Source organism: Dermacentor variabilis, chromosome 4 (assembly GCF_050947875.1).
Source record: "Dermacentor variabilis isolate Ectoservices chromosome 4, ASM5094787v1, whole genome shotgun sequence".
In the NCBI taxonomy this organism is placed as follows: Eukaryota; Metazoa; Arthropoda; class Arachnida; order Ixodida; family Ixodidae; genus Dermacentor; species Dermacentor variabilis.
Window position 1 is genome coordinate 144760951 of NC_134571.1, and position 15747 is coordinate 144776697.

The window sequence follows — 15747 nt, forward strand, 5'->3', positions numbered from 1 at the left end:
GCCTGACATTGCCGTTTGCGCTTTCATGCCTAGATTTTCTCGTTCATTCGAAGTGCCAGCGCTTCATCTGCGATAGAAACTTATCGAGGTAAACCACGCGACTCCTTTGCATCGCCTTCAGTGCAGTCGGGTCGCGGTAATATTCAACATCTCAGCCTTTCGGGAAGGACTTGCTTTTTACTGATTATCGCACATTTGCTGAATATAATAAGTTGGTAAAGCTGCGTCGAGAATTGATGAAGATTTTAAACCGCCATGACTTGCAAAATGAGACTCCGCATGCTGCAGTCGACATGCATAATCATCGCCAGACTGCTTCTCAATTGATCGCATGACGCCTACAAAGGCGAATCCAAAGCTCAAAGCAGAGAACCACCAATACTCCATGTCAATTTTTCTTTACAGTTTTACAAGCTGGTAGTTCAATTACCCCCATGAATGTTTCTAGTAAAAATAAGTATCAACACGCGCCCAGAAGAAACAAATTTTATTCGCGGAGCCGAATACAAAGCGTAATGCAGTACATGCTTTTTGCCGAGCAATGTTTTACCTACAGTTGGTTGAAAAGCTTGAACATTGCGAGCTTCTGATGACTGCCAATTTCTGCAGAAGTAAATTGATACAAATGGCGATGAATATTTAAGAGATTTCTCTTTTTGCTTACGAGAGCACTTCTATGAACTACAGCGACTTTGTTTTTTGTTCAGAATTCACCTTTTCATGACAATGTTACACTGTCCAACCAAAGTGACAGTATGAAGCCGTCCTGGCCAAGGATATCTTTGTCAATCCAGTGGAAGAGCTGTTCCGCACTAGTAAATTGAAGCTTATTAAAAGCGTCAATATATGTTCTCTTCTGGCTTAAATTTTTCTTTTCTCTGCGTGCGCGGTTTCACTTGCTGATTTCCCGCACACAATAACATATCCGAGTGCTAGCAGCAGTGCGCTAATTTCGATCATTAGACTCTTAGAAACGGCATTGAAGGCCTCGAGGTAACATGTGGCCGTAAAACGGGAAATAGTTAAGCGACATGGCCGAAATGATAGCGTATGTCGAATCCATGAGATTATTGAGGTTGGGAGCTCTGGCTAATTTCTTTTGCAGTTATAATTATGACATAGGACGCGTAGAATATACATATATATATATATATATATATATATATATATATAGTGATATATCATGAGTGTCCTAAGCTGCGTTCTGGTTCAGCTTTCATATGCAAACATAGTTTTTCTGCTTGTAGTTCAGTAAAAGTGCGGGCAAAGGCAATTCCACACTGTCGCACGCACATACACACACTTTCCTCCAGATATGTACAATAAGAGATGCTTCCGTCGTCTTGCGGATTTTCTCTGGCCAATAAGCAGGCAAGTGCATGATTGCGCTAAGAATATTTATACACCCGACAGTTTGTTTGGTTGCCTTTCCTTGGCAACAGCTAGGAAATAGTGATTACCAGTTTTATTTCCGTAGGTGTGGTCGTGGTTTGGCCTGAGGAGCGTAGTTTTCAGATTTTCTCCCCCTAGCATCCAGGCGAGATCGTTGTTCGACGTGTTGTTGTTCTTCCATGTGCACCAGCCATCCTCGAAGTCGCACTTTCTGAGTTCGGGCACTGACGAATGGAGGTAAAACGTTAACGTTTGAGCGAAGTATAAGCGCTTTACATGACAGTGGCTGGTGCATTTCGGTGGTTGACAATGCGAGAGCAGCATGCGCGCGTTAAGTAATTAGGTATACGAAGACTTGCATGCAATTTTCGAAAAAAGCCTTTGTCGAGAGTTTTCGCGCGCTTTCACTCCTACGACCAGGCTTGTATTTCTTCGCACGATTTTGAGTTTTTTGGTAATGAAGAGACAGCTATTGAAGTAAAGCCGCGTTTCTCTCCTAGTCGCAACCACTGCCTACACTTCAAATGGTCATATATTGCCTGGTGACCAGACAAATATTCAAAGGCAAACAGATTTAACAACGTGCTTTAAAAGTCACTAAAACTCACGTGCTGCGGAGACTTCTTTGCTTGATGACAAACACGGGTCTAGTTCGTTTCCATATGCAGCCCATTAAAGATTCACAATGAATGACACGAAGACTCTGACAGCGCTAACGCTTACTCATTTATTGAAGCCAATAATGTTTTAGAAGAAGAAACTGAATATGCACAGTCGTAATTGGCAACGAGGGTAAGAATAACACCCAACTTGTGATAAAAGATGCAAACAACTGCGCCGTCAACTACACATCACCGTGCACGTGGTTGATCTAGCATTGGAAGACTGACTTTTCTTCTGCGGTGTCATGGCAATCGCAAGTGCGTAAACCAAATCAGCCTGTGAAATCACAAGCATTACGACACAAAGAAAGCATCAATACAAGGCCAATCAGAATGCAATCTTTTAAAAGCAACGGATAGGAAATCCAGGCTATTGTACTGTTCGGCATTGAGCAGGCACAGAGGAACGCTAAACGCGAGTGCCACGGTAAGCTGTATAGTAAATTAGGCTAACCCAATTGCAACAAGGCCGCTTTCACTGTGACAGGGAGCGTGATATGCTCAAAACAATGCTAACAATGAAAGATGAGAGTGGACCCCGTCTTAAAGCTCCCACACCAACCAGCAGCCGCGTCCTACATTTTTGAACTGTCTGCTCTGGTCTGGCCAAGCGTCTTGTTGAAGAAGGATGTAGCATCGCATTTTGAAGATTCCTGCTCCAGGACAAACGAAATGCCAGTTTTATATTCAGGATGCTGCACTGACCTGTCGCCACAGCCGTTGCTTGGAGAAGTTGAAGCACGTAAGTTTGACCTCCCTTTCTCCACTAGTAATCAACAACTTCCCGCTCAATGAACGAAACCAAGATTTTCAATGAATGCTCTACCAAGACTAAAATTTTCTTATGTTGCTCTTTAGGTTACCTTCAAATGTGCGGCTAAAATCCCTTCAGTGCATGACGGCTACATAAGGCACACATTGCCACCTGCACCTAAGAATAATCCCCACTATTGCTAAAATTCGGTACACAAACTTCACTGCGGTGTTCCGATAAATGTCAGCGATGGTGTAATTTAAGGCCGTCATTTGGACCTTACCTTTTGTTCCCGCACAGTCGTCAAGCTCGATGGCATCTATCGTGCAGGCAGGCTTTGGGATGGACTTGTCTGGAAACAGGCTGCACGTGAATTTCATCTGCGCATGATATATTTAGCATGAAATTTTGGAGAATTCGGAACAATATTTCAAGCTCAATACATCATAGACACCTGCAGACGCTTCATATAAGGCGCAGCTTCGCACAGAAATAGAGACCCTGTCAGCGTGAAAACGACTTGTTAACAAAGCGTTCGTTTAAGCCCTTTCACTCTGATTTCGTCTACCAGAGGCTTAAAAGCATCAAAGCCTGTATACAAGGTTTGCCTTAACGACATCGTACATAAAGTCCATTTGGAAAAGCGTTGATTATGTAACACAGAATGAGAAAACTATTAAATTTATTCGGTTTCACCACATTGATGATCATTTATTTATTGCTATACGTTTTCATGGTGGCTGAAGACCAATTGTGAAAATAAGATAGGGGCAGGAGCGCGATAACGCGCACAACCTGATCTTACACTCCGTGAGACGCTAAGAAAGAATAAATGAAATTACTGAAATGTTTTTACACGCCAACTCCAGAATTGGGTAAACAGACTGTTATCGGATGCTCCTTAATAATACTGAGAAGTTTCGTTAAAGTGGAATAAACTATTTGCACACGAAATTATTACAGCACTGCGCGCGCATCGGAGTGCAGTCGCCACCGCCGAATACTTACAACGGAAAAATCTTCAGCAGTTGTATGCCAAAGCGAAAGACTCCTAAACATGTAGATGACGATGCATACTAGTGTTATCACAGCCTTCGGAATTCCAAAGCCTCAGCTTTGCAGGTGCCTCGAAATATAACCCAAAGCTTTGCGAATGCTTCATTCCTCCGGGGAAATTTTATCGCTATACCCCTGCCTTTTAATATGACTCACTATACCCAAATTTCGGCGTATCTTCCCGCACGCTGGTCGGCTCTGCCGACGCGAGCATTTGGCTGCACGCTCCGACAGCCTGCTATGAATGCGTTCCTTGCTGCTAGCGTTAGCTCATTAGTTACGGATTAATTATGCTGTCTATATTCCACTAGTGGCCAGGTCATAAGGCTGCTTAGGGGCTCTATAGGTGCCTACTGCGTTGAACACCGTTCTCTGATTGACATTTGGCACCGACTATGCCGTCGCAAGCCCTCGTGGGCTCTCGCCAGCTTCCATGGCCGCCTCAGGAAAATGACATTCTTGACACAGTATTCGGATAGCAAACAGAACATCGCATTTTGATTCCTACCACCTTTATTCAATCATATATAAGCATTGATAAACATTGGTTCTTTGAAATTGAAGAGTGAGATGGAATTGGCTAGCGGCATGTACAATAGATAGACAACAAATGGTTTTGCTATTAACTGCTGCATAATTGTGTGGCAAATGTAGGACGGACGTTCATAGCGCACATTAACGCATTAGCTAGAAGACCCAGATTATGTATTTGTTTATTTTCTTTACCTGACTATATTCAGCAACAGTTCCTGCGGAAAGCTTGATAGAGTCAAATTGGTCTTTAGCAAAGAATCTCTGTGTGCCAAACCGGACAGAGGTCGATCGGGCCTGGCTCACACCTACGGGTCAGGTTTCAAACCATCTTGCCTGGGTCGGGTGGTTGAGCGCACGGAACTTTCGGGCCATACGGGTGGATCGGAGCTAAGAAAATGGTCCGTACAATGGTCTAAGCGTATTCATGTAAGTCACATATTCCGGTGGCACTTTAGCGGAGTCCTCTGACGGAGGGAATGCATGACTAACTTGTTTTTTTTTTACTATGGCCCCAGGATGTGAAGGCAAGCCCCCTTTACTTGGCAGATGTTGCTAAAATGCTCACATTTAGCGCAACCAAATCTTCGGATGGATACATGAACAAAGAAGTTGCTGCAGGAGTTTACTGCATTGGGTCACTAAAAAGCAGCCCCGCAACAAACTATCAACCAAAACAATGTGGTTAAGATACAATGACGAGGAACAAAACTTTTCCGGACGTTTTTCAGAGAGCACTCACGGTAAATTTTTGGGTATGCTTGAAAGCCACGTCCACTGCGGTCCAGGTGTCCCGGATAATTCCCTTCGTTGATCGCTGCCAAATAGTCTTGTTCTTCCCTGTTCCTGAAATATACAAAAGATAATGACTATTAGCATATGGCAGGATGTAGAAGTGCTAGATAGATTAAAGTACAGTGATCATAGGTTAGTGAGGTCTAGCACATAGCACAATTTGAAGTTGGAAAGTTGAAAATTGGTGATGAAGCAACAGGCCAACTGTCAGACGCAGTAAGGGTAAAAGCAGATGAATTCAGGCTGGAACTTGCAAATAAATATGCAGATGAAGATAACATACAGGTAATCAATGAAACCGTAACTAGGTTGGCTTCAGAAGCAGCAATTGAAGCGGGAGGTAACACACCAATCAACCAATAGGTAAGTTCTCCAATGTAAGAAAGGACGTAATAAAGAAACAACAAAGAATGAAAGTGTTCAACTCAAAAGATCAGATAGAATTTGCGTAATTGTCAAAACGGATCAACAAGGAGAAAATAAGGTATATTGCAAATTATAATGCAAGAAAGACTAAGGAAGCAGCAAAAGATTTACGCAGCATGAAATCCCTGAGAATAAAACTTGGCATAGGACCAGCCAAGATGTATGCACTGAAAGACAAGGAGGGTAATATCATCAATAATTTTGAAGATATAGTAAAAGCAGCGGAAGAATTCTATACTGACCTGTACTGTACCTAGAGATGTCACGATACCTCCATTCGTAGTACTAATGAACGGATTAAGAGGCTCCTTCTATAACTAGCGATGAAGTTAGAAGGGCCTTTCAAGACATGAAGCTAGGAAAAGTGGCAGGAGAAGAGGGAATTACAGTCGGCTTAATGAAAGATAGAGGAGATATCGTGCTCGAAAAGCTGGTGGCATTTTACACGAAATGTCTCATGACTTCAAGGGTCCCGGAGAGCTGGAATAATGCCAACACTATACTAATCCGCAAAAAGGGAGACGTTTGTGAACTGAAAATTTATAGGCCCATTAGCTTACTTTAAGTACTGGGTAAAATATTCACCAAGATAATTTCCTATAGAATAAGGGCCACACTTGACTTCAGTCAACGAAGAGAACCGGCGGGCTTCAGGAAGGAATACTTTAAAATGAATCATATCTATGTCATCAATCAAATTATCGGGATATCTGCTGATTACAATCAGCCTCTCTACATGCATTTTCTATATAACGAAAAGGCATTTGATTCAGTAGAGATACCAGCGGTCATAGCGGCCTCACGTCATCAAAGAGTGCAGGAGGCTTATTTAAATATCTTCTAATATATCTTCAGTTTCCACCGCTACCTTAATTCTCCACAAAAACATAGAAAGATACCTACAAATAAAAGAGTCAGACTAGGAGACACAATTTCTCCAATGCTCTTCGATCCCTGCATGCTTGGAAGAAGTATTCAAGCTATTAAACTGGTAAGGCTTGGGAGTAAGGATAAACGGCGAATATCTCAGCTACCCTGTGTTTGCAGATGATATTTTCTTCACCATCTATCACAGTTTTTTTTCTTTTTGATTTCGCATACTCACCGATTACTTGTAGAAAACACAGCAGTTTTTATTATCAACCTATTTAGTAGCTTTAGATAAATGCTCACAAACGGGCATATTTTGCGTTACTTTAGCGCCATACGTTTGTTGAATTATTTCGCAGGAAAATTTAATATTGCAATGAGCGAAGCAGAACTAAAATATCGGCATATAGTTGGCAATACTGGGTAAAAAAATGAAAATATAATAAAAACACTCTAGCTTTCAGTTTTTAGAGTTTTATGTGAATGTTCCATTTTGGAACATTGGCGTTTTACGGTGTCAAAAGCAACGTGGACTCGCGCATGGATTTTGCCGTGTTTTTCTGCTTTTTCGGCGTGTTGATGGCGCCCTCTAGGTGTCGTTTGCACAAAGTTGAACACTATCTTTCCTTGGCATTATTTTGACATTGCGTTTTTGCGTGGCACATGGAAGGAGCAGCATTCAACTGCAGCGCATAGCATCATCAATCCATGTGAATGTAAGTATAAAACGACTTCGCAGCTAGTTTCATATTGTAGTACTATATTTCTCAACGCAACAACTGTCGTTGTAGGTCATGGCACAACGCTTCCTCACACTAGAGGCTGCAAATCATCTTTTCTTCAGCCTTCACGATGACGAACGCGAAGGTGCGTCTATATACCGATTGCCGTCTGATGATGGCAATATTACTCACGAGGAGCACGTGAACGAAAATTATTTTCGGAAGAGTTTCCCGATGATGTGTGCGGGAACGTTGAAGTTACGCAGTACTGCGATGAAGACGTTGATTCGCTTACTGCATGTTTGAGTCCTGAGACACGACAATAGAAACCAGCGCGGATGCAGTTGACTACTGGAAAAGGGCGCAAGTTTTCAAACAAGGCTGGAAAAACAAAAACCCCAAAGCGCTCCCTTAGCGCAGTATAGGGTGACCGTACTAGATTCGACAGAATACTTCCAAGAGAGAACCCTCCATTGTTTCTAGAGGTATTTACTAGGCTAGCGGACATGAGCCCATTTGTGCTGTTCAACAAAATTGTTTCGGCAGAATATCTTGGTTCACGGGCTGAACTGACTGCAAGGTACGCACTCCTGTATGGGGAGGAGGTGCACGTCCCAGGAGCGGACATAAGTCAGCTTTTCGGTCTCTTACTTTTGAGCGGATATCACTTTTTTCCATCTGAGGACTCGTATTGGAGCACCCCCGAAGACCTTTGTGTGCCTTTATTCGCGACAGTAATGGCCCGCAATAGGTTCCGGCAGCTGAAAAGGTTTTTTCAAGTACTGGACAAAACTCAGTTGAAAGTAGGTGAGAAGATGGGCAAGATTCAGCCGTTTCACGACGAAATCTCCAAATCTTTCCGCCAGTTTGGCGTGCTCCATGAAAGCCTCAGCATCGACGATTCAATGGTGCCCTATTATGGCCACCACTCGTGTAAAATGTTGAATCGCGGTAAACCTATTCGATTTGGGTATAAGATATAGATGATGTGCTCTTCAAATGGGTACCCCTATGCAATGGAAATATATTGCGGGAGAAACGAGAAGGCACCTCTCGGGTGAGGGTTGTTAGCAATATGGCATCTGTCCTGCCCGTACCTGAACAGCACCAAGTCTACTTTGACAACTTTTTAACTTCGCATGGTCTCTTGACGAAACTGGCTTACCAGGGGATTCGAGCGACGGGGACTGTACGAGATACAAGAAGCGGTGGTTGTCCACTGAAGAGCTTGAAAGGCGTCGGAAGAGAGGAAGGAGGTTCTTTCCACTACAAGTGTGGCGGGGTGCTCTACACATACACGTGGAACGACCATGCAGTCTTCACAGTTTCTTCAAACCACCTCGGCCATGAGCCTCTTCGAACTGCAAAACGCTTCTCACGACGCGCAAACAAAAAGGTAGACATTCCTCAAACATAATTTATCAAAAAATGCAATGAAGGCATTTGGGGAGTAGATGTTCTCGACTGCCTCCTCGGAAGTTATCGGCCGAGAATTCGTAGCAAAAGATGGTGGTGGAACTTTTTCGGCAATGATCTAAACATGGCTGTCGTCGCAGGATGCCTCCTTCACTGCGAGCTTCACAAAGAAACTGATGCCGCCATGACGCACATAGCATTTCGGCGGGACGTCCTCATGTCCTTGCTGCACCTCAAGGAGAGAATCACTGTGCGGCCTGAACCTCGGGTTCATCCGAGACGGGAGGATAGGAAAACCGATGGCCACTACATCATCTCAGCAACTCAGGGGACGTGTGCAGAGCGCAAGAAAGACACGACGAACGAGTGTCAGCAGTGCAAGAAGCGCCTGCACACGAAATGCTTTGCAGCATACCATGACTTGTGAAGTGTTCACAGACCTACAGCTAGTAGGATGAAAAAAGAAACTTTCGCAAGCATTGTCATAAACATTTATACTTTTGAAAGGCCTTGTATGATGCTAATAATTATTCTTCTGTTAACATGAGTAAGCAATCCCCATTTAACAGTCAATAAAAGTTGCTGCAGACAAAATTTGTGTTTTTCACATGGGAAATGCCATTGTTCCAAAAATGGAACATGCAAAAAACCTACCAAGTCTTTGTGAATGCGGCTGTATTCTTTATCATAGGTAATTTAAAAGACCAATGCAAATTATCAAGATCAATTTCAGTTTTTTGACAACTGCTTCATAGTGCGGCGCTTAATAGGCACAAGACAAAAATAATGCTCAATAGCCGGGCAAGGGAGCAAGAGTTTAGGATCCGCAGTCAGCCTCTAGAGTCTGCGAAAGAGCACGTTTATCTAGGTCAATTGCTTACAGGGGACTATTGATCATGAGAAGGAAATTTACAGAAGAATAAAATTGGTAGGAGAGCATACGGCGAACACTGTCCGATCCTGACAGGCAGCTTACCATTACCATTGAAAAAAAAGCTCTAAGTCAGTGCATTTTAGCGGTGCTGACATATGGGGCAGAAACTTGGAGACTGGCAACAAAACTCGAAAACAAGTTGAGGACCGCACGAAGTGTGATGGAACGCAAATTGTTAGGCGTAGAATTAAGAGTAAGGAGAAAAGCGGTTTGGATCAGAGAGCAAACGGGGATAGGCGATACTCTAACTGACAAAAAGAGAACAAAATGGAGCTGAGCAGGTTATGTAATGGGTAGGTTAGATAACCGGTGGACAATTAGTGTTACAGAATGGACGCTAAGGGAAGTGCAATCGAGGACGGCAGAAGAATAGGTGGGGCGATGAAATTAAGAATGTCGCGGGCGCTGGTTGGAACCAGTTGGCGCAGGACAGGGGTAATTGGAGATCGCAGGGAGAGGCCTTCGTCCTGCAGCGGACATAAGATAGGCTCATGATAATGATTATGATCATCATGATGAGTAATTAATTTCTTCGCCGGTTATTCGTAGACGTCGATATCAGCTTATTCCACATTTTCGTGCGAAAATGTTACATTTTGACACGCTGTGAAATATATGTGGCAGCAATGAAAATATGCTATTCCAACTGACAACGCTCACTGTTTTCAACTTGGGCTTAATTGTTAACAGAAATTTCCCTGCTATTACGTTTCAGAAATTATGTTTAAAACCTAGTCGTAAGTTTCACGAAATCTTTGTCACTTTGTGAAACTACTAGTCATATAGGTTACTAAAGAAACTTGAAACGCTCAATAACATAAATCTAAAGTAGTCCATAAAATGTAAATGAAAGGAATATTTTCATAAAGAGTGACAATTCATCTGCACTTGTAGTAATGATTGACAGCGAACTTTGCAAAATGAAGTTTTTTTTTTTGCAGCGACAAAATTGTCTCCTCTTTCCTAAGTATAATAAATTTATTTCAGGAACGTTCAAATGGTGTAATAGTAATTTAAGAAAAAATTCAAATTGTGTATTAGTAAATTAGAAATAAAAGTAGAAGTGAAAAAGAAGTTTTCCTATATAAACCCAATTCTCATTATCAGTGTGGATCGGGGGAAAACGACGCATGGGGCAAAACGCATCATTTTGGGCTTACCCCTTCTAACCTTATAAGTGCGCCACCGAAGTGGCGTGATATTCCGCGTACAGCTGTACCCACATGTATGTCTAGCCTGACTTGACAACTGTCGTGATCGTACGATGGACATCACTAACAAAATTACCACTTCATTAGCTACGCTTTTCCATTGTTGTTCCTCGGTGAGCCTTCGTTTTCCCTCTGCTAAAATTGTTTGAATAATATTCAAAGACATGGCCAAACGCACCACGGATGTTTTCATGAACCCTAATATTATTTTTAAGGAAGTCATTCTTGTGGCTTCTCTATGTCATGGCCGCCTTCTTGCAAAAAGCGTACGGTCGCCCGTGAAAAAGACATCCGGTGCTGGTTGCGCCGAAAATGGCACGCAACGAGCACATTAAGCCGTACATAAGGGGAACCGCTTTACACGAACTGCAAGAAAATTGTATTGTACTCCGTATAGGCGTTTCCGAAAACCGATGAGGCTACTAAAAGTGACAAATTTTCGGGAAGTCCCAAATAAAGTAAAAATTAGAGCAAATATGGCGAAAGTGAGCACAATTCTCATATCACCTCTCTACAAGACCACTTTGTTGCAAAAGGCTGCGAGAAGGCTTTGAGTCTCGCTCACCCTCAAAAACGGAAATCGAAAAATACTAAAAAAACGTGCAGGAAAAATATCTCTGTGAGCTTCCACTCTGGGAACAAGGATGTCTAGCGAAGCTGTGTAAGTGGGCCCCTTAATGGTGAACTACACCTCCTCCGCGGGTTGGCTAGTCATGGCACTATCTTCGGGATCGGTCCACGCATGGGGAGTGCGTAACGCCTGGTTCACCTCCACCATGGGTCGGCCAGGCATTGCACTATCTTCGGAATCGGTCCACGTATGGGGAGTGCTCAACGCCTGCTTCCCCTCCACCGCTTGTCGCCCCGGCATTGCACTATCTTCGGGATCAGCCCACATATGGGAAGCGCTTAACGCCTGCTTCACTTCCACGGCGTGTCCGCCCGGCATAGCACCATCTTCGGTATGAGCCTATGTATGGGGAGTGCTTAACGCCTGCTTCACCTCCGCTGTGGGACGGCCCGGCATTGCACCATCTTCGGGATGAGCCCACGTATTGGGAGATAGAGAGAGAAAACATTTGTTTGTAACGAGATTGGGCCACTCTCTCGTAGGGTGGAGGCCTTAGTTCGGGGTTCCATTGGCTCGCGCCACTCCGCGAGCCTGCCTGATAAGCCGTCGCTGCTCTTGCCGGTCTGAACTCGTCAGCGCAGTCTCCCAGGAGGAAGGTGAACGTGAAGGAATAGGGGAGTAACCCGGAGGGTGTGGGCACTCCCAGGTGCAATGATATACTGCGGGCTTTGCTCCACAACAGCGACAGTATGTGTGCTTAACGCCTGCTTTAGCTCCGTCGCGGGACGGCCCGGCATTGTACTATCTCCGGGATCGGCCCACGGATGAGGAATTTTTTTTCTTACCACAACGACACAAAAATTTTCTTGGACAGTAAAGGTATACAGCTTCGCAGTAAAAGCACTCACTCGGTGCAAACGCATGTGAAAAAAAAATGATTCTGCCGGCCACATGGCTTGAACCAAAAGACACTGGCTTTCAGTTGTCTGAAATTTTGTATGAATTCAGCGCACCAGAGGCAGCGAACGTGGCCATAAAGCTTGCTTGGGGGCCCACGTAGACGGTTCCCAAAGCCTCATTAGCAAGCAATTAATTATGTTATTTTTTCGGCTAGTCTCCATTTGTTCCCTCTACGTGTTTCCTTTTTCTTCAGAGTAGGGGCAAAATGAGAGACCTCTGACATTTCTAAAATAATTATTATTTATTACTTCTGCTAATTGTAGTGGCATAATGCTTGCCAACAAAGAATTCAAGGGCACAAAGAACATTATAATTGCATTGCTTCCGAAATTATCTATAAAGACACAATATCGACATGAATTTGTAATTTTTCTCCTCAATTTTTCCTACCTTACAATATCAGGTATGGTTCCCTCTCGGCGATCCAACTTCGTTTACAGCTGCTCTTCCATACTTCAGCAAGTACGGAAGTGAAATAGTGAATTAGCCCGTAGAACGAATTGGGACCCAAAGAAAAAAAAAGTTGTTGGAAGCATACTTTATTTATTTATTCATTTCCTGATACCTAATTAAACGTAACTTGATTGTGTAAAAAAATTCTACATATTAGTTCCACTGTTTCAATGTGAACTCCATTGTAGAATCGGAAATTTGTATATCCAATTATTAGATATTGCTTCATGTTTTTGCTATGGCAAACAGTTGTATTATTGAATTAAAATTACTGCCTATGGTTATTCATTGTTTCACTGGAGTCAACTATTCTACAATTTCAATATCTACCACATTTTGCTGTGCAATATTTCATTACTAAATTCCTGGCTTAATACGTTTCAGCATTATCCTTGCTTTCATTTTTTACAAGTTTCTCATGTATTCCTTCTTTGTATTTTCCAGGGGGATGCTGTGTTCTGCTTAGATGCCAGTAAGAATATATGGATTTTTTTTAAATAAGAGCAAAAGAGAGAGAACACATTTAACATGCATGTAACTGAGTGAAAATTTCTGTCGTACTGCACTTTTTATTCTCCTTATATGACAGCGAAACAATTATCTTTTAAAAAGATATCTGCCGTCTCGTTTGTAAAGAAAGAACACGTTGTTTTATGGTATGGCTCCAGAGAGCCCTGATTTATAGCTTTTGAATTTACTGGAACATCATTTTCGCTTCCGCGCTGAGTTGCCAACGCATGTATAAAAAAGGTTGCGCAAGAAGATATAGCAAATATCAAAATAGGATTTCTTTATTAAACCTATTTGCAAGGCCCGCGTAAATTAGGGCGCTTCAAAAGCTAAGTGGAACGCGATGGCAGGCCTGGACGCCGCGGCATAATCACTGCGACGACAACACAAAGACAGCGAAGCGACAAATTCACTGAACTCTCCTGCTTCCCCGCGTGATTCTGAAATGAAATGTAGGACGCCCATTTTATGCGCATTTAAAACACATGCGTATTGAAGGTTTTGCTAATGCAAGAAAGCGCAAAAAAAGGAAAGATGCGAATCCAGCTGCGTACCTGGAGAAGAAATAGTAGTTGACAGCATTCCTGTTGTTTTGTCGCTCCCTGATACGTAGTAATGAAAGCGAAGGCACTGCACATCCGCTCGGCCGGGCAGTGTTGGTGACGTCAGAGATTCTTGCAGAAGCCTGCCGTCTGCTTCCAAGTAGGCCATGCCACCTGCAGGAATGGATATATCGGTATTCAAAGTTGTTGTGCAAGTTGGTTGATACGTGTTGAAGCCACGATAGCGCAAAGTAACAAAGACAAAGAAGGAGACAGGAGACCATTAGCCCTAGGTGTCTGCTGAGCGCTCCTGGTGGCATGCCCTCTTCACTGTATCTCTTCGTTCGCGCTACACGTGTAAACACTGATTATGCATAATTGGACCGAAAAGAAAAATAGCTATTTCTGATTCGACACCTTTTCGCCAGTATCCCTCGGCTACTTGTTCAATAGTTCTCGGCATGAACCCTCTTCACCTGCCTTTCAGGCGATGTAACAAAACCGCGAAAGCTAACCGCGTCAAAGTGACGTGTACACGTTAAGGATGCATTATTATGCCGAACAAAACTGAATTTGCTTATGAGGCCCTATAACGTAAAACTATGCCAATATGTTCTTATTCCAATCTTCTGACGTCAAATTTGCGTAGCCGCCGACGCAAGCATCGGGCGCTCACCTGCAGGGTTGTCTCAACAGGCCAATGAACAGACGAGGCTCTCTTCGTTAATAGGAGGTCACTTTTGTTTGCTTAAAAAAGGAACAACATTGCCTACACTGAGCGGCTTGTCTTATCCAATTGGCTGAAAAGAGGCGAGGAGCACTCTCAAGTGGAGAGGGATTCTATGGGGACGAGCCAGTGCACTGAAAATGGATAACCGGATGAAGAGCGTGGCGTCTGCGATTGGTCCGCTTTCACTTAATTAGCTCGCGGTGGCTGGTCGAAAATAGCGGCGGCATGCAACGTAAGCTTAAGAATGACTCTAAAACGGATCCTCAGCAAAGAAGAGTTGGAAGAATGAGGTCGTAAACGTGCCGAAAGTGCTCGAAAGTTTTACACGCCCGCACAAAAGCTTTTATTATAGGTAAATAAACCCATGCGCTCCGGCAGGTGCCAGCAACCAGTGCCTGAGCGATCGGTGGCAGCCATCATTTATTTCTCTCGGAACGGGGAAGGGTGCGGCCATTCAGAAAAAAATTCACTTTTGTTCGGCATACTAATACATCTTTCACGCGTACTGGTTACTTTGACGCGGTGAGTTTTTGTGGTTTGGTGAAGTCGAGTGACAGACAGATGAAGTGGGTGCAGCCTGAAAACTTTTGACCAATAGCCGAGGGCTAGTGGCGAAAAGCCATGGAATCAGAAGTAACTATTTTTCTTTTGTTCGGTCAAATCATGCATAATCAGTGTGTACACGTCATATCAGATGGGGAGCTAATGCGGTTGTCCTGACCTCGCCTGACAGACAGGTGAAGTGGGGATGGTCCAAAGTAGTTTTTTACCAGTCGCGGAGGGGTGACTGCAGAATTGGAACAGAAAAGTTTGGAATATCTTCATGTTATAGCACTCTAGAATAGCCGTCGACTGCACCGTTCTGAAAGGAATAAAAGATGGCTGCCACTCATCGCTCAAGCACCAACTACTCGCACCTAGTGGAGAGCATGGGTTTATTTGCGGACAATAAAACTTTCTGCACGGCCGTGTAAAATTTTCAAGCACTTTCGGTATGTTTACGACCTCGTTCTGCCAAGTCTTCTGTGCTAATTATCCGTTTTAGCGTCATTCTTAAGGTTCCGTTGCATGCCGCCGCGATTTTCCTCCAGCCACCACTAGCTAAATAAGGGAAAGTGGACCAATAGCAAGCGCTGGCACCACCCTCTTCATCCGGTTATCCGTTTTCAAAGCACTGGCTCGGGCCCATCGAATCCCTCTCCACTAGAGAGT

The 15747-nt window shown here is 43.5% G+C and overlaps 1 protein-coding gene across 1 annotated transcript in view; it reads right to left on the reverse strand.

Moving 5' to 3' along the window:
- Positions 1 to 15747, reverse strand: part of LOC142579877 (MAM and LDL-receptor class A domain-containing protein 1-like) — a 276708-nt gene that overhangs the window by 199617 nt on the left and 61344 nt on the right. The window contains exons 6-9 of the mRNA XM_075690514.1: positions 13818 to 13979; positions 5138 to 5241; positions 3092 to 3188; positions 1461 to 1616 (exon numbers count right to left, since the gene is read on the reverse strand). Of these exons, the coding sequence (XP_075546629.1) occupies positions 1461 to 1616; positions 3092 to 3188; positions 5138 to 5241; positions 13818 to 13979 (519 nt within the window). The remainder of the gene's footprint in view (positions 1 to 1460; positions 1617 to 3091; positions 3189 to 5137; positions 5242 to 13817; positions 13980 to 15747) is intronic.